The 23,183-nt window shown below is 42.5% G+C and overlaps 1 protein-coding gene and 1 long non-coding RNA gene across 4 annotated transcripts; both read left to right on the plus strand.

The window, feature by feature from the left end:
• The first annotated feature begins 11,211 nt into the window (after positions 1 to 11,211).
• Positions 11,212 to 14,251, plus strand: AMER2 (APC membrane recruitment protein 2). Of its 3 annotated transcripts, none has more exons than XM_036018441.1 (2): positions 11,213 to 12,705; positions 12,877 to 14,251. In XM_036018441.1, exons 1-2 carry the CDS (start codon positions 11,643 to 11,645, stop codon positions 13,743 to 13,745), a joined length of 1,932 nt encoding a protein of 643 aa, XP_035874334.1. In that variant the 5' UTR covers positions 11,213 to 11,642; the 3' UTR covers positions 13,746 to 14,251. The 3 variants fall into 3 exon arrangements, with proteins under 3 accessions (XP_028388646.2, XP_035874334.1, XP_028388647.2); XM_028532846.2 differs by having other exon boundaries at positions 11,215 to 12,498; XM_028532845.2 differs by having other exon boundaries at positions 11,212 to 14,251.
• A 92-nt stretch (positions 14,252 to 14,343) lies between these two features.
• On the plus strand, positions 14,344 to 21,288 carry LOC118498958. Its single transcript, XR_004901449.1, has 2 exons — positions 14,344 to 14,453; positions 16,326 to 21,288. It is a non-coding gene; the product is annotated as an uncharacterized LOC118498958 (long non-coding RNA).
• The last annotated feature ends 1,895 nt before the right edge of the window (positions 21,289 to 23,183 follow it).

Here is a 23,183-nt window from a genome sequence, read left to right on the forward strand (position 1 = left end):
ACTGTTATAAGAGAGGCCAGTGCTACTGCTTCACTAAATTTCCTGTTTGTTTTACACAGTTGAGACTATACTGGACATAATTTTGAGATTGTATCTTGATTTTTTCCTGCTTCACTTATGTTATCATAAGCATTTTCCCATATCATGAAAAATTCTTCATACAATAATGTGAGGGGGAAATGTATATTTTAGCCACTTATGCAAGAATTCCTTTTAGGGAAAAGCTTGCCTTTTTGAGAAAGAAAGCTCTGGAGGAAAACATGGGGAATACTTTGTCAGTTGCTTCAGGGAGTTGAAGGAGCAAGAACGTGAAAGTGAGATGGAGCAGAGCTGCAGACTGTCAACCCCTTTGCAGAGTCTCACTGGGATGGTAAAGCACCCAAATAATTAAATACTTGGTAGAAGTTGGAGCTGGGTTCAGGCAGCCACAGATGGGGCAGAAACCAAAAACACATTTGTAAGGAAGGGAGCTCTTGGTCATCTACACAATTAATGGCACGGAATTCCATTTTCATAATGGTGGACTGGAGAATCAGGGCATGTGAGTCAGACTCCCAAGAGACCAAGAGAAAGGCCCCTGAAGGTCTCTAAGCTGGTATCAGGTTTACATGCACAAGTCTTTTGATGGTGGCCTAGTGTTCCATTAAACAGCAGTAGTGTTGGGGTCTGCCCTGCCTGGTTTCAGGAGCTGCAACCCCCTCTGTAGCTAAGGCTGAGTGAGAGACACTAAGGGAACAAGCCCGTCTCCCTGGCATGAGCGCTGACTGCTCCATGTCTGGCCCCCATTGCTTGTCGGTTAGCCAATGATGGGTAACATTCCTCAGAGGAGGATGGACTTAAGACAGGTATGATCATGTGGGAAGGCCCTCAGGGAAAGACCCAGAGGGTTGTGGAAATGAGGGGGTGATCGACCCCTGCCCCCTCAGCTTTGACAAAGCCTGAGTCCTTATTCTACCTGTGAGAAATCCAAATCTTCCAGCTGCCTTTGTCTCCTCTGCCTGACTCAGGCCTGTGGAAATAGCAAGGGGCAGTGCAGTCCATACCAGAGTCAGCGGACCTCCTGGGATAATTTGGCCTGAAGCATAGAATATGCAAGATCCTGTGAAACTTACTTTGCTGGAGGATACTTTAAATTAGAATATGAAGGCACAGGCAGGAAATGAAACTAGCCCCTTAGGTTCTGTAGTTTTTAGGTGATAAAACCCCAAACTCAGCATGGGCCCTTTTAGCTCTTTGAAAGTTACCTACATGTTTGATCTTCCCTGCCAGACTGTAATTGACAAACTGTATCTGTATTCTTAATAAAAGCCTGCTCCAGCGGGAAGGTGGGGCAATCCCCCCTTGAGGGAGTGGCCATTCCGTTCCTATTCCTCCACAGAACTCGGTAGTCCATGTGTATTTTTCTCGTATCTCGAGCATCTGCAGCGGCCACGGATACTGCTGGTCAGTATCTGTCACACAGTATCCCTTAAATGAGACTTTGAACAATTTTGTGTTTGGGTTATTTCCTTGTACTTGAAAGCCCTTGGTCAAATGTTGCAAACATTTTAAAGGAATCAGTTACATTATCACCTGGTTGTCTCAAGAATGTGGTGAATTTATAGGCCTAGAGGCCATGGTGCGAGAGCTGTGGCTCTGTATCCTTGCCAGCATATGCCTGCTACTTAGGATTAACTCCACATGCCACTGCCTCCAAGAATCTTTTTTCTTATTTGTCTTATAAAACCTATAATGTCTCACTTTCACCCTTGTAAAGGCAATGGCCATATTCTGTTTTATATCAATGTTACTAGTATACATACCTCCCCTTGAACTAGACCATAAGCAACTTAAAGGTAAAACCTGTGTCTTCTTTGATTGCTGTGCAAAAAACAAATATTGAATGAGGTCAGAAGTGCACATTTCCTGAAAACAGTGGACAGCACCTGCCACTCAAACTTTATGTCTCCTGACCCAGATTCTAAGAAGCTCAGGTTCTAAGAGGTGTGGTGATTAATTCAGTGAACACTGAGGTTATCCCTGGAGAACTCTAGGGGCAGAAAAAGTGCTGGAAGGCTGAAAATGGGTGAGCAGTGGTGTGATGCTCAGAAGTAGGCAGATGGTGGATGAGGTGGGGCAAGATTCTCTCATGGCAGAGGTTGGGGAGGAGGGTAAAGGAAATTGAGAAGGGGAAGTTGTGACCACAAGGAGTCAACAGGGGATCCACAAGAAAAATCAGACTGACCTAATTTCTTTCCTGGTTGTGGCACTTAGGGAAATGTAAAGAGCAGAAAATTTCTGGAACCTGAGCAAAGTGTTGGCAGTGCTTCTTATGACACTCCTGAGATGAGGGGCAAAAAGGGGTTGGATGCAAAGGGCTGTTGGCCAGTCCATAGTTGCCTGAACACCCTTGCTGGATCAGTTTGCAAAGTTGCTGCTCAATGGCTAGATTTCAATGTGGAGAGATGCTTTTTAGTGGTGTTCCTCAGAGGTTTTTTCTTTTTTGTTTCTGAAAAAGCCAATACTTCTATTAGTCAATTGGAAGAAGGTGTAGAAAGAGGGGAGGTAAGTCCGTGATCAAATGAAGGTTTGACTGAAGACTGGAAAGGGTGTGAATACAGTGGAAGACAGAATCAGGACCCAGACAGACTCAGTGAATCAGAGTGCCAGGCCAAATTTTATAAAATATAATTTAATTTTGGGTCTCTCGAAGCAATTACATACACAGAGTGGGGGATATTGAATTCAGGTGACAGGATTTATATGGGATGCTGTGTGGCAGTTAAAAATTCCCATTTAATTGAATATCCATAATCTACAAGATAGGCGATGATGGTCTTTCTTCTCTGTGCCAGCCCTGGCCACCCTGGAATATAACATTTATTTCTGGGGCCCAGCAGATGGGGACAGGATAATTCCAGACTTCATAAGGAACAACCGAAAGAAGAGGAAGGCTAAACTTAAAGACAGAAGACCCAGAGATACTTGAAAAGTAGTTACAAAAATCTGAGAGGTATCATTTGGAAGTATGTATAAATTTATTTTCCAGAGAGGCAATATGGTGTTGTGGTTTTGATAGATCATGTTTCTCCAGAAGGCCATGACAGTCTCATTGTCTTGCATGTCCTTTTGTATTATGATCTTGCCATTTTCTATAAAGAGGTGTAGTTTAGGTGTTCTCCCCCTTGAATGGTGGTGCCCCCAGGACTTACTTTGGCCAATAGAAATTTGGTAGATATGCTTTGCTATAACTTATGAAGCTGGGCATTTACAGGTGTTCAGCTTTTACCTTTGCTGATTGAAATGCATTTTGGGGGGTTCAGCTGTCATGAAGAGAAGCACAACCTAGTCATTTAGCAAGAGCCATGTGGAACCTCTCAACTGTCCTTGCTATGCTTCCAGATGTGTGTGTGAAGTCACCCTGTGCATCCCAGTTCTAGCTTCCATCACAGTGGCACCCATGAGAGACCTCATTTTATGCCAAATGGAGCAGAAGATACATCCAACTGAGCCCTGCTGAAATACCTGATTCACAGAATTTTGAGCAAATAAAATGGTCATTATTTTAAGCCACTAAGTTTTGGAGTGGCATGTTACTCAGTAGTAGGTAATCAAAACAGTGATTGAGAAGGTAGACTGTGGAGCCAGATCACTTGGTCACCTACTAGTTATTTGATCTTGAGCAAATCATTCAACTTCTTTGTCCCAGCTTCCTCTTGTGAGAAACAGGGAGGACCCACCTCATGTGATTACTATGTGGGTTAAATGTTTTAATGCATGAGAATTACTTGGAACAATAGTTGGCCCATAAAAACCACTCAACACAGGGGTAAAGAACAAGAAATGAGGGGTAGAAGCTGTAAAGATACAAAATGATTTGACTCTATTAAAAAAAATCTCTAATGGAATTGTCTAGACATAGAGTAAATTGCCTCTGGATACAGTAAGAGCCCCTTCCCTGGGTACACTCCAACATGAATGGGTGGCTGCCTGTAGAGTTTGGGATCAATGACCTGCTAACCTTGAGACTCCATGCTCCCTGGTGCAGGGCCCATGTCTGTGATGAAGAGGTTGCTTACTGTACTCAATGTCTTCTTTTGAATTAATTTGAACTACATATATAAGAAAAAAGTACTCGTATAGCTAACACAATTCACAACAGCATCACAATTTTGAGATTATTCAACATATTTTATTTGTCATAATGTTTTCTTTCAACCATTAGTGTCCCTGGACACACCTTTATGAGGTCAGCATTACTACTTCTGTAAGGTAAAGAACTAGAAGCAGAGAAGCTAAATGGCTTATGAATTATTGAATGAGCTGCTTACAGCACCTTTCTTCCTGTGAATTCAAGGCTGGAACACAAAGTCTGAGCCACTTGGCTTCCTTGCCCAGAGGTGTGGTACAAAGACGGCCCGAACCTCCCCAAATGCAGGGGTGAAAAGGTACAAAGGCACACAACAGATCTTACTGAACTTTTCTTCAGCTTTTGGGACAAATAAACAGCTTAAGGTAGGCCCTGAATTACAGAGGTTCAAGAAAGAAAGAGTTACCCTTTCAAACAGAGGATAGGAGGGCAAGAATTGAAATCTATCTGTTAGGATCTATTAAAATGTCCTGGACCTGTTCCCAAGGGTCCTGAGAGATAATAATCCCCAAATCACTTGCAATTCCATTGAAAATTTCTTGCCAGGTCATTCTAGGGGAAGGCATAATTTAGGGAAAGAGAAGCAGGAGGCAGAGGTTCTGGCAAGCAGGACTGAGCCCCAGCTTGCTTCTTGTGCTCTATAGTTTCTTCCACATGGGCATCAAAGACAGTGATTTGGGGGCTTTGAATGAGGACAGACTGACCCAAGAAACAAGGACAGGTGGTTATTTTGCTACTCACTCTGAAACCCCACATGGGGTGTTTTAATAGTGTTCTCCATCTGTCCAGCCTCAGGGTTAATCCCTTCCTAATTTGAGCTGTAATAATTGGGTAATCAGACAAGACACTCCACAAAGCCCAAGCCATAGTTTTGCTGTTCTTTTGGCTAGACTTTTCTTTTATTAGAGCAAAGTATGGCTGACCTAGAAATGTCCTGTTTGAGCTTCAGTCTTCCATTAAACAAAAACAGACACTCCTAAGAAGCATGGATGTTTAACAAGCACAGCCCTCCTTCTTGAGGGTAATGCCAGCTGCTGCTCCCTGAACACACAGGAATGGGGAAAACCATGATTCTGCTCTTTGCTGCAAACTAAAAAAAAAACAAAACAAACAAACAAACAAAAAAAAAAAGTCTTCACATTTAGCTATGGCTAATGAGCTCACTGGTGTGTGTCCAGGAAATATCCCAGAATTTACACATTTGCTGAGATTTCTATCTTTTGAAAAAGACACCTGTGGTAAAGGATGGCAAATGAAATATAAATGAAAGCTGTGTGAAGCCAGATCAGGACTGAACCTAAAGCACATGAAGAAAGCCCCCTGTACATGGTTAGGATTTGCAACAGAAGTAAGCCTGGCTATTTGGGGATTAACCCATCACAGAGGAAAATGCAGATTTATTTTTCAAAGGAGAAAAAACTCACACCCAAGCTGCCAAGGCTGATCACACTGGCCTAGAACCTGGGCTGGATGGAACAAAGGTTGTGTCAGCCTTCAGATGGAGAGTTTCATGTTGAACCAAATCTCATGTTGACGAGTCTCCTGGTTGCCATCCCAGGCCAGCAGCATGATTTATTCATGGCAGCACCCAGCACACAATAGACATGCAGTAAATGCTAAGGAATCAAGGAGGCCATTCCTCAGATATCCTGGAGGTAGCAATAACCAGAGTTAGGTACCGAATATAGCCTATTTCAAACATTCGCTAGATGTGTTTATTTTAAACAAAAAAAAAAAGTTCCCTCCAAAGAAGGCTAAAGGGTGTGAAGAGAACCAGAGTGGGCAATAGAGACTGGAACACAGAGGTCTTACAATTGAATGTGCCATCTTTGTGAGAGGAAACATGAAGGACAGGGAACCCACTGGAGGACATGAAATGCTTTTTCCCCAGCATAGCTGTAGAATGGGTTGATCTGGAGCAGAGTCTGCTAGCTGTCTGCTCTAACCTACAAGGTTTTAATTTTTTTTATTTGCTTAAGATGGGGTCATTTATACTTCCAGAGACAAGATCCCAAACTAAGCAATAAATTTAAAAGACTATGTATGTGATTTTGTCTGTTGTCCCAGACTACTTAAGACCCTAAGACTCTGGTGAATTGGGGACAAGTTAGAGAGGAAGAAAGGGTACAGAGGGTCTTTTAGAAGGGGCTCTGCTCCTTGCTCCTCTACCAGGGGTGAGGATGAGATCCTCTCTGCTCCAGGAGTTTGGGTAGCTTAGAGCAGAAAGGACCATGCTACTGTCTGTCTGGAGCCCTTGTGTGTGCCCCCTGTGACATCATGTCAGGGGCAGGAGAGCAGATGTTTCAACATGGGGCAGGGGCAGAACCAGAGTGGTGTGGGAGAGCAAGGGGACTTTGTTGTGTCTCTGAGGCTGAAGTTAAAGTAGCTGAGGAAGGGAACCAGTGGCCAGAAGGTCTCATGGTTTGAGGAGAGGATGCAAGACAGACAGCCGCTTGCTCATGTGGCTGGAGACCAGATAGGAATAAGGAACCTGGGCAGAGGCCCTGCCTTAGCTACAAAGGGTGATTTGTGCATACTGTCTACTGAGATTGTTGTTCATACTTGCTCCTTCATGTCAAGAATCAGATAGAGAAGACAGCAGAAGTCCACCAAGGGAGCAGGTACTTGGGCTTTGGGTCATTTTTAACAGTCCTCTCCAGGCTCACACTCTTGAATTCCTGTGGCTTGCCTACTCATTAACACCTGTGAGCCCTCATCTTGGACTCAGTTCTAGTTTGCACCTGTGCTAGGATTAGCTGATTCTGACTATTGAGTGTGGCTGCTCCCTACTGTGCATTCACCATGCCCATGCTGGCATCCTGTCCACATGCCCTCTCCTATCTGACCTCATTCTGCTTTGCTTTTGGCTTCCCTCTGCCCACCCTGGTCCTGACACATTGGAGAGACCCCAACCCACTCTGCAATCTGAGACAATATATTCTAAGAGTAGCTCTAGCCAAATAGCAGACCAGGAGAAAAGAGAACTATGGGGAGAAGTAGACTAGTGGTTATGAAGAACATGATTCTCATTCCACTTTGACTTACATGCAGGAAATAAATTACATGCAGTAATAGCCACAGTGGTTGTTTTGCTCTATCCTATTCACTACATGGGAATTCTAACACCCCCTTTACATTCCTCCTGGACAATCCTGAGAGATACGTATGCCAAGGTCTAATCCTCTCGGCCACCACCATTTTATTTCTTGTTTACTCTGGCTGGCAGTGATAATGCATTCTCATTGCTGGCAACCCCACAAGTGCCCCCCCCCAGATGATATTGAAATCTACTGAGGGCCCTAACTTGCTGGAGTAAGTATGAACCCACCAACATTAACGTCTGTGCCAAGGGCCCTGGTGACTGCATGGAGGGAATAAAGGGGAAGTGCCATCTCCATTGCTGGCAATGATGCTTGTTGTGGGTTGAATCCCCCAAAAGACATCTTCAAGTCCTAATCCCTGGTACCTGTGAATGTGAACTTATTTGAAAACAAGGTCTTTTTGCAGATGTGGCTAAAATGTAAATTAATGTGGTGTGGGAATAGGGCGGACCCTCAATCCCATGTGACTATTGTCCTTAGAAAAAGAAGAGAAACACAGGTAGACAGACACGTGGAGGTGAGCACTGTGGGCAGACAGTGGTAGAGTTTAGAATGATATATTTAGAAAGTGAGCATTGCTGGCAGTAACCAGCTGGTGGAGAGGCAAGGGAACTGCTCTGTGCCAGCCCTGTCAGCTGTAGCAGGGCCTGTGCCCCCTGGAACCCACCAACATCATAGACAAATGCTCATTTTGCTTTTACTTGGTCTTCCTTTGTACAACCCCTTGCCCTAGGATGCTGGTTCATCTCATGGAGGCCAGGCCAAAATGATGTCTTGAGTGGTGATACCAGCTGAACCAGAACACCTCATGCCCTGAACTTCCCCATCACCACAGAGCCAATGTGGGACCCTCTCTCCTCGACATGAGCATTCTCCCTTCAACAGCCTCAGCTGTACACCAGGGTTAATGTGTAAAAGTACAAGTCATGCTGGGCTTTTCACACACGCATATTGCTAATTAGAAATTAATTTCTCCTCTGAATAAACATAAACCCAGAACAGCTATTAACCTACAGTGAAGCTGCTATTCAGGAAAAATCAGGAATCAAAATCTGCAAAAGAAAACAAAAACCTGTTTAGCTCAGCACTTACAGTTGTGCTTAGACCTTGCTTGTTCTCACCCTGTCCACCCTGGACTAGAGTCTTCTCCAATAAGGAGGATGCACAAAAGCACCGTAGTACTGACCTCTGGGCCAGGCTCCCTGCAAAAGACAGCTACATGTTTCTATCCTGGCATCTGAGCACTTCACCTTGTGGTCTCAGTTTGTATGAAGTCCATGGCATTCCTTGGAGGGCAAGGCTAGGCCTGGGGTATGTGGACAGAGTGGATCAGGGGGTGAAGGTCAAGGTTAACAAAGCTGGGGCTCTTTCTGATAGTTATAACAGGGACTCTGGGTTGGAGGACATTTGAGTGTCCTCAGTGGCATCACAGAGCCTTCTCAAGCTTGTATTTTCATTCGGTCTGGGGTCCAGAGCAGGCTAACAGGTTGGAAATAGGAGGTGTTTGTCCAAATTCAAGTATCTTTTCCCAACTTCATTAATTAAGCATTAGCCCTTTAAAGACCTCAGGCAAATTTAAGGAAAGGCCAGCAGTGTCCTTCATGGTGAAGCTGTGACATAGGCAGCCCCACAGCAGCAGCCTTCCCACAGCTCCAACAGCAATTCCTCACCCAGCCTTTTCCACATTATGTTCTGGATGGTTTCCTGCAGGTAGAAAATTTCACTCAGTAAGCTTAGGACAAAGGCAGGGGCCAGGTAGGGGCCAGAAGACACCCTGAAAAAGGAATTAATGATGATGATAGGCTCTCAAATGATTCCTCCTGTGTCTCTTTTTTCTTGCTTTGATTATCCTCTCCAGAGACACTAGCTACCCAGAGAGAAAAACCCCAACTAAACAACGAACTCTTCCTTGTGCCAAAAAAGAAAAGCACACACCTGTCTTCAGTAGAACCCACTTGCTGTTTACATTCATGAAGAATCCTGTCACTTTGGAATAGCTTTTTCCTTAATCATTTCCCCTCAGCCCCTCTCTCTAGCCCTTTCTACTGGTATTTTCTGTTCACTGTCTAAATTGGGGCAGGGTGGGGCAGTGGCAAGGGAGGGGAAAAGAATGAAAAATGAAACTGTAACCCAAAACAGGGGGTGCTTCTGGTAAAATTTTTCTTCACTGTCATGATCTGTCTTTCAGGGAAAAAACTATTTTGTGTAAATGTAATCTGCTTCCCCATGCTTGACAGTGAAGAGACACTTAAGGGCAGGTAAACCTTTGCATTCATTCCTAATAATGGCCTTTGACGTCAATCCGCCACCCAACAGTTTGACTGGTTCTTCTGGTAAGGTCTTCGTAAGCTGGCTTTACTGGCCTTTCTCTCATAGTCTCTATAAAGAGGACCTTGGGTTGGAGGACATGGGAGAGCCCTCGCAGACACCATAGCTTCTAAAACTCACCTTGCCCTGTGCCTTCAAGTCTTGATGGTTCCGAGGATCCTAACATTCTTCCACCTCAGGGCCAGTGACTTGCTACTGCCACTGGAACCTCTTCCCCAGACTGAGGACTGCTTTGTCCGGATCTCTTTGTTTGAATGTCTATGTCCCAGAGGAATGATATCCATCCCAAAGTCCTTGCCAAATTTCTCCCAGGGGGCTTAAGGATTCTCATGTAAATGGCCTGTCCTGCTAGGTCAGAGCTCCCAGCAGACAGGCAGATTCACCTCTCATTCTTTGCTCTGCGCTGGAGAAGCAGAGATATTTATAGACTCCTGCATTTTTCCCTGATCCCAGTCATAATTTCGTCCAGACTGACACAGTTATGTAGTAACCCAGTAGCTAAGCAAATGTATGGTGTTTGTAAAAAAATTGAGAAAGATTTTCAACTGTCCTCAAAAGGTTGTGGAGAGAGGACAAATGAGTTTCTCCTTATAGTTATTAACACCTGTTCTCTCCCCAAGGCAGGGATGTCCCTGATGCATGGTGGCAAGTGGTCAGCTGGAACTGGGAACAGCCTCTCTCGTGTCAGCCTTGCACCCCATCTGGGAGAGGTATAGGCTAAGAGTGGGAGAGAGCTGATGAAATTACAATGCTGGGAATGAAAACCTCTCCTGAATCTAAAATCACTGATCTCTTCATTTCACAAAACAGTGTTCTTTATAAAAACCAATGAGAAAGCGTAATATATAGGTGATAACCCCAGGCTGAAATCCAGATCGACTATGTGCCATGCAAGGACTGCAAGGACCACAATTAGGGTTTCTTGGTACAATGCAAGTCACACACAAAAGATGAAGAAGCTCAAGATGATTCAGGAAAAGATTGATATCTGTATATGCATAATATCACACAGTACTAAATAGTATCTAATAAATAGCAAGATACATTATTACACATTTAAACATAATATTCAGCATATAGATTATATATATGTACATGCTTCTCCATATTTCTGTTTTTGCTAATAAACCATCAGCCAGGTTTATGAATCAGATGTCAAGGTTAAAATTTAGCAGTTACCTTCTAAGCCAAAGCACAGAAGAGATACATACTTAGATTGGGCTGTTCCCTAGGGTAAGGTTTTCCTTTCCTAGATCAAGCAGCTGCAGACTTAGGCACTAGGGACCCTGCCAGGTTTCCCCTGCTCCACAGGGGAAGGGGGCAGTGGAACAAACCTGGGGGCTATTGAAGAGGGGGTGACAGTGGCAAAGATGGAAAAGGGGAAGATGGACTCTGGATTCCAAGGAGCTCCTCTGGAGTGGACCTGAGAGTCTATCTTCAGCTCACTCCATTGTGACCAAATGCAGACTGGGCAGTGACTTCTGTGACATCAGCCTCATGAGCTGGAGTCTAGGATAAAGCCATGGTTGTCCCATAGGACCAGTCAACTTCCATCCACGGAACCACTTTCCTTGCTGAGAGTTGCTAATGGGTATGCGATGGCTGGTGTTTTGGTAGCAACACCAAATCCTTATTTGGTGTTGATATTCCATGTCTGCTGGGGTCGGTAACTAAATGTTAAGGACACAAATGAAGGGCTTGGAAAAAGCACAAAGATTCACGAAGTCCAAGATAGGTGATAAGAAGACTAAGTATTTTGTCTTGGTTGATTTTTTTTATTTTTGTCTATTGTGGGGGCATTTTGTAAAAGAGCAAATCTAGAGGCAGGAACTGAAGGTGGGTAAGATTGGATGGAATTTGAATTCCATAATTACGACTCTAAATTCTGCAATGAGCTCGAAGCTCTGTTGCCTGCTCTTGCCACAATAAAACACCACAGAGCGCAAAGCCAAATCGGATGGATCCGAAGTGGGTTAGGGTGTTATATAAGCTGTTGGCGGGTGGGGAGATTTTTTTTCTTTTCTTTTTTCTTCTGTGTGTTACAGCAGCAGCAGCAGAGTGGCTCAGGTTGATTTAGACTCTGGATGACAGTGGCCTGGCGCGAGCCCACAGCTGACGAAAGCAGATTAGCCCGCTTGGTTTCCATGGAGACGAGCGCGCGCCGCAGCTGCGGCGGAGGGGCTGTCAGCGCGCGCAGCGGCAGCGGTGGCACGACCGCGGGGGTCTGCAGGAGGCAGGAGGAGGCGGGTGCTCGGACCCTTGCGGCAGACATGGACTTGCCTTGCGATTGTGCTGCCGGAACTCCGGCCTCCGAGCAGCCGTCGGGGAAGATTAACAAAGCTGCTTTCAAATTATTCAAGAAGAGGAAATCGGGTAGTAACATACCCAGCATATTTGGGGTCAAAAACAAAGGGGACGGGAAAGGCTCGGGTCCGCCGGGCATGGTGAGGAGCAGGACCCACGACGGACTAGCCGAGGTGGTGGTGCTGGAGAGCGGCAGAAAGGAGGAGCCACGCGGTGGAGGCGATGGTGGCGGTGCCAGCGGTGACCGCGGCGGAGGTCGGCCAAACCCTGGTCCGCCCAGAGCTGCGGGGTCCGGCGTGGGCTTGCCGGCCAGCAGCTCGGTAGCTAAATCACACAGCTTCTTCTCCGTTTTGAAAAAGAATGGGAGGTCCGAAAATAGCAAAGGGGACCCGGTAGATGCAGGAAAGGCTGGCGGCAAACAAAAGAGGGGGCTGAGAGGGCTCTTCAGCAGTGTGCGCTGGCACAGGAAGGACAAGCGCGGCAAGGAGGGGGAGCGTGAGGCGCGCGCTGGGGGCCCGGGCAGCCTCGCCCTGCCGGGGTCGCTCACGGCCAGCCTGGAGTGCGTCAGGGAGGAAGCGCCCGGACCCGTGTGCGCTCCGGAGAACCTCAGCAAGGACACAACACCAGATCCAGCAGGTGAGCGCGGAGGGGGAGAGCCCGGGCTGGCCTCCACCGATCCTGCCGAAGTGCCCCACTGCCGAAAGGCCGAGAGCCCCGGGGTCCCTGACGCCACTACCACCCAGGGAGAGGACGCCGCGGGGCATCAGCGCGCCGAGGATCCCCGGGCACCCCCTGAGCTGGGCGTTGGGTTGGTCCGGACAGCCGAGGATGCTTCCAGGACAGGTGACGTTCTGATAAAGACTGTCCCCCTTGTCGACTCCGACTGTGGCAGCGGCCAGGCGTCTGCCATCCCTGACCCTTCCTCTGTTGATCCACCCTCAGACCCATCGGCCGATCGTATTTGTTTGATGTTTTCTGACGTGACTTCACTGAAAAGCTTTGACTCTCTTACAGGCTGTGGAGATATTATTGCAGACCAAGAGGAAGAGGCAGGTCCCAGCTGTGACAAGCATGCCCCGGGGCCAGGGAAGCCAGTTGCCTCTAAAAAGAACGCCAGCGCAGTGGCCTACCAAGGAGGAGGGGAGGAGATGGCAAGTCCCGATGATGTGGACGACACCTATCTCCAGGAATTCTGGGACATGCTCTCCCAGACTGAGGACAGAGGACAAGGACCCCAAGAGGGACCAGTTAAGGCAGCAGCCGCAGTGGACACCAAGGTGGTACCGGAGACCTCCAAGGACACCAGGTGTGCAGAAGTGGCCAAGGATGCGTCTTTGGTCAAGTGCAGGAGGCTCAACCGGATTCCCATTGAGTCCCATCCCAAGGAGGAGCCTAAGCACCTGCAGAAGGAACAGCATGAAGGTGTCCCAAACAGTGATGAGGGCTACTGGGATTCCACCACTCCGGGCCCAGAGGATGACAACACAAGCAGTGGGAAAAAGGCCGGCATCCCCAGGGATAGCTACAGCGGTGATGCGCTCTATGATCTCTACGCGGATCCCGATGGAAGCCCAGCAGTCCCTCCTGCCAACGAGGAGACATCCTGCATGTCCCGGTTAAAGCCAGTGTCTCCGGTCACCATCACCTGCCCACTGCGAACACCAGGCAGTTTGCCGAAGGACTCTAAAATCCCTATCAGCGTCAAGCACCTCGCGAATCTTCCATCCAGCCATCATGTGGTTCATCAGCAACCAGCCAAGAGTGAGGTGCCGAGAACAAAAATCCCAGTGTCCAAAGTGCTGGTCCGCAGGGTCAGCAACCGAGGCTTGGCTGGGACCACCATCCGGGCAGCTGCGTGCCACCACAGTGCCAAAAAGTTATGAGGTTCCCAAGGCCAGTGTGGATGGACCACACGTCAAGGAATACAACTTTCCCTGGAACCACTAAAATAAGTTTTGCTTTCTCTAAGGAAAGGCTTTTAGGACTGTCTCTACTGCAGACCCTGGACCGAGGAGGTCTTTGTCTCCTCCTGGGGGAGGTGGGGGTTGGGGGGTGGGCAGGAGATGCTAGAGAGGGGATGCCACACTGCACATGGGCTTCTCTTCCCAAGATAAGTCCCTGGGAATTATTTGCGAGCACCTTTTTCTTTTTTAAACCTTTTAAAAACTATTTTTCCTCTTTTTTCTTTAATGTACTGAATATTTGGAAGTCACCTTTACTTGCCTTTGCAGAAAACAGGGCTTAACCAAACCGAAGTAAGCATCACACCATGGTGTCTGGCCATGGTGCGATGGGTCCAGAGGGCCTGGACCAGCCACTGCAAGACCCAGAGGAGTCCTCCTCTTCCATGACCCACCCTCCCTTCCTTTTCTTCCCTTCCCTTCCCCTCTTCCCTCCCTTCCCCCTTCCCCTCCCCCTTCCCTTCCCCCTTCCCTTCCCCCTTTCCTTTCCTTTCCTTTCCTTTCCTTTCCTTTCCTTTCCTTTCCTTTCCTTTCCTTTCCTTTCCTTTCCTATTTCCTTTCATTTCCAGGAAAAAAAGACCCTTTGCCATAGCAGTGTGAGGAAAACACCTAGAAAGCTGAAAAACCCAGGTATTTACCTGATGGGCAAAGGGCATCATTGGTTGGCAGAAAATTTTCCTGTTTTCAGTTGCTAGGTGTGCAAATAGGTAAATATCTACCACTGGGTAGTAGAAAGGAGAATTTTGGTTTGGTTGGTTTAGGTAATTTGTTTGGGGAGAAAAAAAGCTCAGCAGAGCAGGTTTTTCCTTTTTTTTAATTTTTTTAATTTCCCACCCTATGCAGAAATCAAGATTGGGGAAAGATTTCATTAAATGCCAATAGACCCAGTATTTTAGTGTTTATAGATCTTTACCTTTTCATGTGCAGATAATGCATATTTTACAGTTTATCCAGCTGTTAACATTTTATAATCTGTCCATAACCTCAAGTTTAAAATCTGGTTTTATAGCTAGATATGGTAACTGTCCCCAAACCATTGCTATTCTTTTATGTGCTGTCACCTGGAGCAATTCTGTTTTTGTCTTATATGGGTTCTCTGGCTCTCAATGCAGGAAAACAAACCCACAACAACTATTGTGTTGGTGTTCCAGAGCAATGGTTTTGTCTGTCCTGGGTAAGAGTCTATGTGTTTCTTACCCCAAACCTTGGTTTTTCAGAGATTTTACCTTTGTTGTAAAAAACTTTGGATTCAACCATCCTTCAACATGGGGACTTCAAAATGAGGAATACATAACAAATAATAATAGAAAAATATAGTTTTAAATGTCATTTGATGTCTGCTCTATGACTTATGATTGAGATGGGTATGTTCAGAATACAATACTGGCAAGTTTATGTATCATAAACACTTTATGCCAAGATTTTTTGAAAAGTGGCTTACTTTGTGTACATTATCTATTATTTGAGAGGAAATATTTATTTCAGAAAGTGTTCCTATACATCTAGGTAGTTTGGATGATAAACTAAAGCAGTTCCTAGAATGCTATTAGGGTCTAATAATTCTATAATACTGTCTGAAATGCACTCCAGTGCATTTCATCAAAAGACCAGTTTCCACTAGGAGGTGATTCATGGTATCAGGAAGAAATGACATCAACACTTCTACATAACTCATTTTCTAGAGAGATTGCCTAAGTAATGAACTGATATTACATGTTTTTAAGTTTGTTTCCTATTTTATAAAGGAAAGAATAAGGTAAGTTATGTATATGATAAACTATTTGAATAATATGAAGGAAGTAACAAAATAAACAGATATCAAAGGAAAACAAATCTGAGCCCATAACACAAAGCAGGTTGTTCCTCATTTTAAATCTGCAACCATTCAATTAGAAAAGGTGGTGGAGTTTTGCCGAATTCCTTTATTGCTCAGATTACCAGCTTATTGCATTGTCAGGTCCTTAATGTTATTTCAAAGTAATGTTTTAATATTTAAATTTCTTGTGTCTATAATTGAGGTCCTGTACTCAGACATAGCCTTAAGAACTCTGAGTATACCACTAGGAATTCATAAAGCAACTTACACTAACACCGGCACATGCACTTAGCTGTGCACAACTAGCAGACAAAGGCATCTACTGTGAACTTGGAAATCTTTGAAATTATTTCTGTCTTGAGAAAGGGTCAGATATTTGTTTAAATTTGATTTAACATGAATAGTACTATTTAGACTCAAAAATAAGTTCATTTTCCCCTAATGAGTGAAAAGAATATAAAGTGTGTCCCTAGCTGTAAAACGAAGCACCATTATTTTCTTCTTGTGCTTTCCCTTGCAAGGGTTATATTTTCCTCAGCATGAATCCATGACAAAGTCATGATTGCTCATTTGCTCAGTTGTTCAGGAAAGTTAAGAATGCCTGAAGTACTGATGAGAATATTGTAATAGTAAAGGCATTCTATTTATTTTGTAAGCACTGAAACAAACAATTTTTGCTTTCACAGATTTGAGACTTATTTCTTTTTACACAGCTATTCCATGTCTCCTTTATATAAGTAAAGGAAGATGCCAGCAAAGTTTACTTTAATTTCCTCTTGCTTGCTTGTTATCTGTTTATACAACATTTAAAATGGTTTTTTCCTCTTTTTTTCATACATTTTCCATGTTTTTTATTATATATCTTTAAGAATTCCACCTACACCAGTCAGATAAAGGATTCAGGCAGTGAATTAAATGCCTTCCATCACTTAATGGGAAATCAGGACCAATGCAGGAAGAGGGGGTCTTAACCTTTTCCAACCATAGACAAGGGATCATAGCTGGTTCTCTATGTGCCAAGGGCTACTTTCTCTCATTCGTGTTCATGGAAAGTATTTTTTTAGAATTTTAATAAATTTCCATTCCAATTATTATTAATGCATTGTCTAATTTGGCCATGTTTCCTGATTTTTTTAAAGGAAAGGATTGGATATGGGCTGATGACATCTTTCCTGTGTGTGAGCCTGAGATACTTGGTTGGTTAAGTCCCTTTAGTCAAAGAGCTGACCAAATTAGAAAAGAAAAATCAAATCAGTTGTTGGCCCTAAATTTATCAGTTTAATAGCTCTGCACAAAGACAGCCTGATGTTAATATCTACATTATGCAGACAGTGTTACTTGAACCACTCTGCTTGATGCTAATAGTGGCCAAAGCTTTTATTCCCCCATCAGCACCAATAGAGGGAAATTTTACTACAGCATTTTGAATACTCAGAAGAGGAAACAGATCTTTATTACTTCACCTGATAACAACAATGGAATGTAGGACACTAAGGAGTTTTTAGATGCATTTCCCACAAATTATCTGCTTACTTAAATGCAAAGTGTTTAACATCTATGAAGGTGATGACTTGCCGTGTTTAAAGGGTTTAGTCATTAATTTTGAGAGTATTGCAAATAATTTTTCAAGTATTTGCATTTAAACAAAAATTCAAGTAAGCCCTTTCCCTACACAGTGATCAAGGTAAAAGGCTATATTGGATATCAAGAGTTCTCTGAATTTTCAAAGAGTTTTCATTATTAATAGCTTAGATTAATTTTCAGAGACTTTTTACCTTTAACTTTGCAGGGAGGGGTTGAGTGATGGAGTTCTCTGTCCTCTCTCTCTGTTTGCATCGTGTTTGCCTCTTGCCCTCAGATAGCAGTAAAGGGACTCTTCTCATGAGTTAGCTCTTTTGACATTTGCATAGTGGAACTCATTTCCTGCTCTTAGTCATTCTAGATTTCTCTCCTGAATGATTATCTGGACTTTGCTTCCTGTGCTTGGCTGCTACTGAGACATGTTCTAGTACATTCACATATACTTTGCTCCCCTTATTATTTTAATTTAGAAATTAATTTAGAAATTTTATACTCTTAAAAATAAGGGATAAAAAGGATCACAGTCACCTCCTATCACCACTGAGGCTGGCTATTTAAAAGTTCCTGGATGGAATGAGAGGAGACATGCAAATGCCTCTTGGCCTAACCCTGTTTCCCTTCCCCTCTCCAGGCAGATCAAGGCATTGGCAACACAGTTCTTAGAAATGTTCAACTCACTACATGAAAAATTTAGAAAACAGTTTGAAATCAAGGGCTAGTATGGCAGACTGGTATCTAATTATAGCCTGTTTGGGCAAAGCAAGAAGCAAGCATGTCCTTCATTTAAGAAAAAGCTATGGTAACATTGTCAGGTGATGTGCAAGTGTGGTCCCTCCACAGGGCAGTCACTGGTTCTGCTACCCCTTCCCACTCTGAAGATTTTCTGATGGCTGCCAGGGATGCTTCCCAAAGCCTTTTCACTGTGATAATGGTTTAAAGGAGACTGTTGCAACAATAACCACTTGTATGGAATATTACCTCATTGTAGATCATGTTTTTAAGGAGTGATTTAGAATGATAGTTTTATGATTAGGGAAATGAGTTCCTTCTCAAGCTGAAAAAGAAAGACTAAAATAATCACAAAGCCTCCAGAACCAAAATTGAGCACATTTTATGTTGGATTTTTACTTTAATTCAATGCAACTCATATTCACAGGGCATATACTGTAAAATACTGAAGCTAATACTTAATAAAAATCCATTCAATTTGGAGCTCACAGTTAGCTATACTGTAATTGGACTTAATATTCATTAAATAAAACCTTTATTTTACCTACCCTTTTTTAAAATTTGTTGCTTATATAATTTGTGAGGCAGAACAGAATGGGTGAGCTAGAACAAATACCTCTAAAAATAAGAAGTGTAGCTGTAACAATGATCAAGAGCTGTGGAGTACTCATGGAGTGCAGTAACCACTAGGAGCTTTACAAACCACTATTTAGGCCTCTTAAGGGGCATATAGGTTAGGTAATATTATCTCCTTAACTATGACATCTTTAATTGTTTGTTTCTATCCCATTCTATCTCCCCTCCACCAATTTCCTCTAGTCTTTAGAACAGGGATATAAATTTTTTAGCAACTTACAATAATACTATCATAACTGCTAATAAGAGCTAATAACTGCTTAATGTGACTACCAACTCATTTTCCATAGGAAAAAAGCTAGCCCATGTCATGAAGCTGGAAATTGTTTTTGTGTCTGAGACGATGGTGCTCACACCACTGACAGGGAAACCTGACCCTGTTGTACAGTTAATAGACAGATAATCTGCCTTCCTTTAATGCATCCTCTCCTTCTGGGAAGTACTATCAAAAGTATGGACAGAAATCTCTTCTGTTGTCATGGTAACACTTCTTCCCTGACAGGATGTAAGTCATTGCAAGCATGTTTCACTTGTTCTGAATGTTCTCTGTTGTGTGTTTAGATAATAGCTAGTTAAGGAACTCCTTGATACAATTCTGGACTTCAGAGATAAGCTCCTGGCTCTTTCTAAAGTAGTGCATCCTACCTTCTGTCTATGGCCATTGAATCCTAGCCTATATTTTTTTTATTCATTGATTCATTCACCTAGTATACATTGAATATTTATTGTCTGTCACTGTGAATTTGAGCATTTTATATTACATTAAAATGACTAGCACATACTGTGTGTTCACCTTGTGCTGGGATGGTGCTCTATACTTTTCTTCCCATTGTGATTGCCACTGCTCACAAGAAACAGGCAAGGTGAGTATTGGCTCCATTCTACTGGTGAAGAAAATCATGCTCACAAAGGTGAAATATCTTGTTCAAGTCACCCATTTAATAAATAGTGGGCAGAACATGAACCAGAAATCTAACTCTATAGCTCATGCTTTAATTATGTCTTTTTTAGCCATGTGATTCAATTTTTGTATAATTTATTTTAAGTAAAAAACTGAGCAGAGTTCTGAACTGCAAGAGCCAAGCCAGATATTTACCATGTTGATACCATTAAAATGATGACTATTTTAGCTAAAATTGAACTTGTTAAAAAAATTACTTGATGGCTTTATATGTGCAAGTCTAAAAGGGAGATCTCAGAGTCTCTAGAAGGTTTATTCTCACCTGGGCCAGTCCACACCATGGATCATATTCACCAATTAGAGTTACATACTAGCAGATCTATTAATACATACAGATTTTATAACCTTATGGCTACTTTGTCAATAATAAAACCAAAAGCAATTTCAGTAGTGAATCCAGCAGGTTGCAACCTGAGTTTCCTTCCACTGTGATTCTATTAAGATGCCACTCTCAGTATTTAGGAAAAATTTGTTTGAAATTGCATTGCAATGACAGTTAATGAGGTTATTTTCCTAATATATAGGTTAGCTACACTTGATTAAAAATATCAGACCTCATTTTAATTAGATGTAGTGGAAGATTTCAACAGGTGGTCATCCAATTGAGTTGTAAATTGGGGCAATTTTGGAAATTTTCAATAATTGGGTAGACTTTCTGCTCTATGGGAGAAGATAACATTAACAAAATAGAACTTGGATTACTGGTTATTGGAGACATATTAAACTTTCTCAGATACATTCCTGGGTCATTTAATAAACTAAGAAATTATAAAAATATCTGGTCAAATTGCAAAGGGGCACAATAGATATACAGTAAATACTTCTTAACATGTCATGAAATGGGCCTAGGTAGCCTAAAGGAATTAATGAGTCTTCTCAAATACCTACATTATAACCACTTATCCCCCCATTACACAGTTATTTCTAAATAAGGGAGGAGAAACTTTAACAAATATATAACATTTTTGTTGCTCCCAGGGTAAATTTAACTAAACATGGGTGATTTGGTTGATAGTGGTAGTTTTATAAAGAATATCAGGGGAAATGGTTTTAATGTCATGGGCAAAGTAAATTCCTTTCATTTTTACTTGATCCCAGGTATCTACCAGTCTCATTGCTAACTTCAGGTTTTGTCCAAGTTGTTTATATGAAATGACTCAGTGTAATATGGGGAATTGCAGGTTATTTGGAAATATTGACAAAGAAAATGCAAATGAGAAACTCCATTTTTATAATTAGTTTTCCTAAAAGTCAGGCGTGTCTTTGAGGACAAGCCTTTGGCTATATTATTTTTGTGCACAGGAGGAAAAATTGTTAGTAGGATTATAGATATTATTTTTATAATAGAATGTTAAATTCCCCCCAAACATCAAAAATTGTCTCCTAGAACTATTCTATGTTTTTAAAACTTGTTTTTAAAAAGATTCTAAATAGCAATAGGGTCTTTGCTCCTTTCTCCAGTCCAATGATTTAATGGGATAGATGAACCAATGTCTATATTTTTAAACCTGTATTTTATTTTCAGTATTTTGTATATTTGTTGATAGAATTACATTTTGTGCATATGTATCATTGTGCATGTTTCTGGTTTTGATAGTCACCCTTTTAATGAATGTAAGAAGCTTGGACTAATAGCACTTTTCTTGTCTCATTCAAACATCTTAAAATGAAAATATGACAGTGCCATTTTACCCATTGTGGTTAATTCAGGCAATAAATTTTGTTGCTTCTTTACATTTAAAGTGAATCTAGATTGTTATTTTTCCAGAATGAATTTTATTTATAGCCTTTTCAATTTTTAGAATTTATATCAATGATGGTGGTGACAGCAATGTTGTGTGTGTGTGTTTGTGTGTGTGTGTGTGAGTGAGATTGGTGGAAAGACTGATGAGAGGCTCATATTTCTTTCCACACTTGTAAGCAAGTGAAGAATTATTGTTTGGTTTAGTCAGTTGCCTTTTGAAAAGTTTATTCATTATTCTGACTCTGATCTGAGTTCTGAGCCTTTACTCAGAAAAATCTCCATTTATGATCATCTTACATGAGGCCTCCTGATCTTCCCATGACTGTTAGGAAGCAGCCTAACAGTTGGAGTCTTTCTAAAGGTTGTTTTCTGTTTCTCATTTGGTTTTGTTTGGGGGGGTAATGCTTTTATTTCATATGTATTAATACTTCACAATCTATAGTTTTGAAGCTCAGTGTAAAGAATAATGAGGTCGTGCCATTTTATGTTTGAAAAATCAGAATTGAAGACCACATAAATTCTTTTGAAGTATACCTCCCTTAAAATAGGCTTGTTCACACTGCAGTTGCTTACATGGCTCTTAAATACCAAGAAAATTCATATTTATCTGTAGAACATGATCAGGATAAACGTCCAAAGGAAGATCTGATCGGCACAGTAAATAATTACAGTAAATGTGCATCAGTAGAACCATTGTGAGGTAGGAAATCCACAAAACCTCTCCTGCCTTTCTCCTACCCCTTCTCCCTTTCCCCAACCCCTTTGTCTTCCTTCTCTTCCTAGAACTAACATGGGAGACACCTCAAAATAACTGAACCCAATTTCCCTTTAATGAAGGGATGAGGAAACTGAAGCTTAGATATGCTGGGAAACTTACCCTAAAGTCTTTGAAGTAGTAAGGTATGGAGAAAACAGACAAAGTTTGAGAGCCACACTGAATCTGAGTTCGAATGTTAGTTTGGACACTTATGGCTCTGTGAATCCAGGCAATCTCCGAGTTCTGTGAGCCACAGTTTCCCTGCTCTATAAAATGAAGATGAGATTTAATTCATAGGGTAATTGTATCATTATTAACTTTCAGTGTGTTTTTCTTATATGTTTATTTAGCTGCTTTTGTTTTTAAAAAGGCACTTGTACAAAATACACAAGGGGAAGTTAAGAATAGTATAGGAAATGGAGAATCCAAAGAACTTATATGTATGACCCATGAACATAACTAAGGTGGGGAACAGCTGGTGGGAGAGGGGGTGGAAGGTGGAAAGGAAGACGGGGAGAAAAAATGAAACAATTGTAATAGCATAATAAATAAAATACATTTTAAAGGCACTTATAAAAATTAAAACTTTATAGGTTGGAGTTGAAATATTCTTGAACAAAGAACTTGATGTAGGGTAGAGATAAATATGGACTTCTTAGGTTAGGGGGAGTTGTAGAGTGATGAAGTGTGCTTAGGTAAATACAAGGAAACAAATGAGAGTACAGGAAGTCTTAAGTGTGTTATTTGGAGACTGGTCATTCTGAAATTAAAAGCCTTTATACAATTAGGAGAGCCTAGGGGGGAAAGCCTGGCCTTAGTGGAGGAAGTCAAGGATAGTAGCTGAGTTGGTTGGGTAGTTCTTTGGCAGCTAAAAGAACAATGGTGACCAGATACAGTGGTGGTCAAATAAGAATGGAGCTTATACTCCCTCAGACTCCAAACAACGGGCTACAAGAGATAGTGAAACCATAATTAAAGGTAGATGGCTGGGTGGTTTAGAACAGTGGAGAGGAGTCGTTGGTGCATGTAACTTGGAAAAAAAAATGTAACTATGCCCTGGCCAGGTGGCACAGTTCATTGGAATGTCATTTTGTGCATCAAAAGGTTGCAGGTTTGATCCCTGGTCAGGGCACATA

This window comes from Phyllostomus discolor, chromosome 2 (assembly GCF_004126475.2).
Source record: "Phyllostomus discolor isolate MPI-MPIP mPhyDis1 chromosome 2, mPhyDis1.pri.v3, whole genome shotgun sequence".
NCBI classification, from domain to species: domain Eukaryota; kingdom Metazoa; phylum Chordata; class Mammalia; order Chiroptera; family Phyllostomidae; genus Phyllostomus; species Phyllostomus discolor.

Coding starts and splice junctions, on each gene's coding strand:
- AMER2 (XM_028532845.2), top strand. CDS start 11,643: ATGACAGTGGCCTGGCGCGAGCCCACAGCTGACGAAAGCAGATTAGCC.